Source organism: Dendrobates tinctorius, unplaced genomic scaffold (genome assembly GCF_039654945.1).
Source record: "Dendrobates tinctorius isolate UK_male_01 unplaced genomic scaffold, ASM3965494v1 ptg000029l, whole genome shotgun sequence".
Lineage (NCBI taxonomy): Eukaryota > Metazoa > Chordata > Amphibia > Anura > Dendrobatidae > Dendrobates > Dendrobates tinctorius.
The window spans coordinates 53,042,563-53,048,523 of NW_027361697.1; the positions used below are offsets into that span (position 1 = coordinate 53,042,563).

The following is a 5,961-nucleotide window of genomic DNA, read 5'->3' on the forward strand; positions in this document are numbered from 1 at the left end:
CAAGTTATCTTGAGTAAACAGTATTTACTTCATATGGGTAAACACGAGATAAGAATTCCGTAATACCCAGTCCATGCTGCTGCCTTAATACACTCAAAAGCTAATTTAAAAGTACAACAACAATAGAGAACTTCCCTCCTCACAATACAGCAAACATATAACTTCACACTATCGCCATCTGTTGTTAGACTAGTGTAAAGTCCTCCCTTCACTTATATTAAGTCCTGATCTGTTGCATATGTCAACACCCTTTCTCAACAGTAAGGACTTATTCAATCAAACCAAACTTTTTTATTAGTCTCAGGTGTTTATCAGCATTCAACGCCTTTGTGAAGATGTCTGCTGTCATTTCTTCAGTAGGATAATCCTTCAAGAAATGATACTTCACATTTCCCAAGTCTTTGATTTCGAAATGTCACTTCAGGATTTTTAGAATGTTTACTATATCCCTTTCTTGTTCAGAACAAATCAAAATGTCATCTACATATATGAGTACATAAATCCATCTATTCATCAGTCTTTTTGTTTACAAGCATGGATCAGCTTTGCTTCTTTGAAATTTTTCATTTGTGAGCACTTCCGTGATTTTATCATTCCACGCTTTAGGCTGGTTTCACATTTGCGTTTTTTTGCGCTTGAAAAAAACGCATGCGTGCGCATGCGTTTTTTCCCCTATATTTAACATGGGTGCGCATACCTGCGCGCTGGCATGCGCACGTATGCGATTTTCAAGTGCTGCTTTTTTTGGGGTGTGCGTTTGTATTTTACAGACGCTACATGTTGCATTTTTTGGTCCTGCAAAAAAGCGCATGCGCACGTATGCGCACGTTTTGCGCTAGAAATGGCCATTATAGCCTATGGATGCGCATACGTGCGCACTGGCATGCGCATGTATGCGTTTTTTTAGCGCTGCATTTTTTTGGTGTTGTCCACTTGTTGTACTAGTTATAAACTTCTAAAGTCAAAAAAAAAAGTCTATATAAAGGAGGTGCCTGCTAAAACTCTGCCACTACTACACTGACAGATTGGAGAGCAGACAGTCACCAAGGAACCCATCTTCTATCAGCGTCAAGAATGTGAGTATATTACATTATATGCCTGTCCTATTAAATTATGTATGTACTAATGATTTTTATTATTTTTACATGCAGTATGTCTTCAGAATCCGAATATTCCCCATCGCGGCAGGAATTGGCGCAAGCAGACCGTGAGGTGATTATTTTCGTGCATCTGGTAAGTATATCTGCTGCTACTCCAAATCTCTTACGTTTTTTTCAACTTTTTTAAGACATCATCATCATCTTCTGCGGACGGGACTAGTGAGGGCGAAGAGCAGGAGCAGCGAAGCCAAGTCCCGGTAGTGATACGGAATGTATGTATCAAATGATTTGTAATGTTCTTTATTTTTTATCTTCTATTTTTACTCTTTTTTATGCTTCTTTTTTTTGTAACTTTTTATTCAATTTAAATTTGATTATTCTAATGAATGTGTTTTGTCTAGGTTCCACAACGGGATGAAGACGTCTTCCTGGATAATGAGCAGCTCATCAGCCTGGTCCAGGAGCGTGCGCCGTTGTGGGACAGCCGTGACCGGCTGTACAAGGACAATGTGGTGACCCGGCGGCTATGGAATGAGGTGGCCGCAGCGTTGATGGATGGCTGGGACAGCGCCACAGCATCCTCCAAAAAGGCGTTTAGTGAGTATTTCCCTGCTCTGTATTGTGCCGCAGTGACTGTTGTCCTTGACGGCACTGTTGGGTTTCGTGCTAGGTATATTCTAGCAGGAAACCCAACAGTGTCATCGGGCTCTACAGTGACTGCTTTGAGTATTGTATTGCTATATTGTGCCGCAGTGACTGTTGTCCTTGATGGCACTATTGGGTTTCGTGCTAGGTATATTCTAGCAGGAAACCCAACAGTGTCATCGGGCTCTACAGTGACTGCTTTGAGTATTGTATTGCTATATTGTGCCGCAGTGACTGTTGTCCTTGACGGCACTGTTTTTTTTTTCCCAACAGTGGACAAAGTCCGAACACGTTGGCGTTCGATCAAGGACCGCTTCAACAGTGATGTTCGTGCTGAGGGCCAGGTTCGCAGTGGATCTGCGTCAAGGACCAGAACTAGATACCGTCACTATCACGCGTTGCAGTTCCTAAGACCGGTCCTTGCCACGAGATCGTAAGTATTATAAATTTTGGGTTTTTATTTTTATTAATCTGTGTTTTTCTAATCCACAGCTGATGCTTCTTGTAAAGGCATGGTAGTAATGATTTTCCTTTCTTCCACAGCACCTGGAGCAGCACCCTGCAACCTGGCCCTGGAGCGGTCCTTCCTCGGACGTCCTCTGACCTGTCCCAGCCATCCGACAGCTATGAAGCACCTTGCAGGTCAGCCACACACACAGCTGGTGACCAGGAAGCTGGGCCATCAGGTGTTCCCCTGTCCCAGGTCTCTGCCACTGGTTATGCGGGCACTACCCGCCAGAGGCAGAGGGCCTTGGACAGGAATGTCTTGCCCGAGTTTATGCATTTGAGCGAGGCCTTTAATTCCAGCCTCAAGTCGCTGTCTGACAGAGTTGAAAGCGGTTTTGCACTCATGGAACGTGGTTTTAACCACTTTGAACACCGCTTCAATTCTGTAGAACAGCGCCTTGACCGTCTGGAGGCCGACCTCAACAGACCAGCACACCATTTTTTTAGTAAGATTGAAAAGGGCATGGCGGAACACCTTAGTCCTGAGCAACAGCTGAATGTGCTGCAGGCCTGCAACCATGCTTTCTTGCAGGCTATGCAGCATAATCGGTACGGTCAGCAGTCAGTGGCGTCATTTCCACCTGTGCCACCATTGACTCGCTTCACCTCACTACCGACTTGTGCTGCATACCACTGCACGGACACCTCTATTCAAAGCCAGGACACCCACCGTTACACCACCACAAGTCTGAGTGCAGCTGGTCACTTCACCGACACCACCATGGCAAGCGCTGCTCCTGTCTGGAGCACCACCGCCACTCCCATGCATGCGTGGAGCTCAGCCACCACTAGGCAAACATGGAACAGCCCTGCCACTACAACAACATGTAGTAGCCCTGCCACCACCACTCCGCAAACCTGGACCATCACTGCCGCCACCAGTCCTCCTGCAAGGACGAGCACTGCCAACCAAGAGCAGCAGCAGCAGCCACCTCAGCAGCAGCAGCCACCTCAGCAGCAGCCACCTCAGCAGCAGTAGCAGCAGCCACCTCAGCAGCAGCAGCCACCTCAGCAGCAGCAGCAGCCACCTCAGCAGCAGCAGCCACCTCAGCAGCAGCAGCAGCCACCTCAGCAGCAGCAGCAGCCACCCCAGCAGCAGCAGCAGCCACCCCAGCAGACGGGGGACCTACACTCAATATTTGCCCCAAGTTCAAGGCGAAATCAATCAAGGCGGGCATTGGGCCAAAGTCGGTCCAGGCACACAAGCCTACGGCGACATGCCATTACAACAAATGTACCTGAACAGATTTCCTCTCCTCCAAGTGTTCCTAGTTGAATTCCCTTAACTGGACTACCTTCCCCCACAAGTTTTGTTGCCCCTTCCCCTCAAACACCGTCTTCAACTGCAAGTGTTGCATATTCCCTGCATACCCCCAAATTGAAACCATCTGCCCCCAAACGCCGGAAAAAATAATTTTTTGGTTTATTTTTGTGATTAAAAATAAATTTACATTTGTGGTTCACCATTACAAAGTTTCATTAATGTTGTTTGCGCCGCTCACACACACTGATGGGTAAATACATGTTAAAAACCAACCCAAGGCCTAGTATAGTCATATGTGAAATAACACGGACTAGTATAGTCATACCAAGGCCTAGTGTAATAACTCGAGTTTTACCAACTTGGATCTGGTTTCATGAAAAACAAAAAGTTGAAACTTGTCTAAAAAATAAGTTTCTTTCTTAAAAAGTTTCACCAGTTTGTTTTTTGTGAAACAAGATGCTAGTTGGTAAAAATCGAGTTATTACAGTAGGCCTTGGTATGACTATACTAGGCCGTGGTATTTCACATATGACTATACTAGTAGGCCCAAGGCCTACTATACTCATATTTTAAATACCACGGCCTAGTATAGTCATTACAAGGCCTAGTGTAATAACTCTAGAAACTTGTCTATTTATACACTACCACAATTTTAAATAAAAGTTGGAATTGAGCTGATTACATTCATCCACTCAATGCTGACTTGTATTCCCCATTGACTTTCATTGGGTGGGGTTGGGTTTTGAGGGTTGGGTTTTGAAAAAAAATCACATACTTTTTTTTCAACTAGTTTGACAATTTTCTCTTGAAAAAAATTGGTTTCCTGATTCATGGCCTGCAGCTTTGCTCGTTCCAATATATTTCACGCAGACTAGCAATGCTGCATTTTAACTCATATGTGTATTTACCTGCCCAGGTGTGTGAACATCAAAAAATTCAGTTATACATGGGAAGTTTTTTATTTAATTGGATTTTAAAAAATATAGTGCACTCAGTAATGGTATCAAATAAGGTTTTTTATTACCATAAACAAACAAAAACATTACACCATTTCATCTTGCCAGTGCACCCGTCCTACATCAGAAATAAAGTAGGCCGCAAATTGGTCCCTCATTTGGCCAACTTCAACGGATGACCTGAGAGTGTGCTGAGTGAATTCAGGCAATGGGTTAGGAGCATCATCGTCCAGTTCAAAGGTCGGGTGCTCTTTAGCCATCACAAAGTTATGTAGAACCACACAGGCCTTCACCACCTCATCGACTGTTTCAAGTTTAAGGTTAATGGCCGTGCCCAGAATTCGCCATCTGGAGACAAGAATCCCAAAAGCACACTCGACAGTTCTTCTGGCCCTGGTCAGCCTGTAATTAAATATTTTTTTGGTGTGGTCCAAGTCCCGGCTGGAGTAGGGTTTCAGTAAGTTTCCGCACATTTGAAAAGCCTCATCGCCAACCATTACAAAGGGCAGTGGCGGAGCTTCGGTGTGAGGAAGAGGCCGTGGCATAGGGAAATTAAATTGGTTGCCATACAACCTCCGGCCCATGTCTGAGTTTTTAAAAGCCTGTGAGTCATTACCACGGCCAAATGCTCCAATGTCCACTGCTACAAACATACATCCGGCATCCACAATGGCCATGAGTACTATTGAAAAGTACTTTTTGTAATTATAGTACTCAGATCCCGTTCTTTTGGGTTTGATGATCCGTATGTGTTTACCATCAACAGCTCCCAAACAGTTGGGAAAATTGCATACTGTCCTGAATTTGTCAGCAATTTCCATCCACTCTTCAGCGGTGGGCAGGGGCAGAAATTCTGGACAAAGAACATTCCAGAGAGCCCGGCAGGTGTCAGCAACAATTCCAGACAAGGTAAAGATTCCAATACGGTACTGGAAGTGTAGTGAAGATAGGGTTTCTCCAGTCGCCAGGAATCTGTGAACAGACAAAGAAGTAAAATTAATATTTATGTATATTATTTTAAAAAACTATAAAATAAAATATTAGTACATTCACGAAAACTAATTACCCAAGGTTTTGAATACTAAATTTAAAAAAAAAACATCAGACCGCACCCCTTGGTTTAATATTACATACCGTAATGTCACCAGTAGCCGTTCCTCAGGAGGAATCGCACGACGGAGCTGTGTGTCCTGTCTCCGGATGGATTGATGGACACGAGCAAGCAAATCCCTGAAACTTTCTTGGGACATCCGGATATAATCTATAAATTTCTCCGGGTTTGCCTGGAGCTCGCTGTAGAGGGTGTGGTATGCCCCACGGCTCTCCCGGAGTTCAACAATCGGATGTATCCACATACGCCGCCGCTGCCGTCTTCGCTCCCTCTCTCTCTTCCTTTGTTCATGGCAAGCAACTGCATACGCCTGAGCCATCGCGATGTCCAAATCCAAGTTGAAGTGAAAACTCTTCCAGCGCAGATCCATGGTCACGA

General features: G+C 44.7%; 1 protein-coding gene across 1 annotated transcript; it reads left to right on the forward strand.

The window, feature by feature from the left end:
• The first annotated feature begins 1,449 nt into the window (after positions 1–1,449).
• LOC141085730 (uncharacterized) lies at positions 1,450–3,860 on the forward strand. Its single transcript, XM_073571272.1, has 2 exons — positions 1,450–2,178; positions 2,289–3,860. Exons 1-2 carry the CDS (start codon positions 1,652–1,654, stop codon positions 3,229–3,231), a joined length of 1,470 nt encoding a protein of 489 aa, XP_073427373.1. The 5' UTR covers positions 1,450–1,651; the 3' UTR covers positions 3,232–3,860.
• Positions 3,861–5,961: the final 2,101 nt, after the last annotated feature.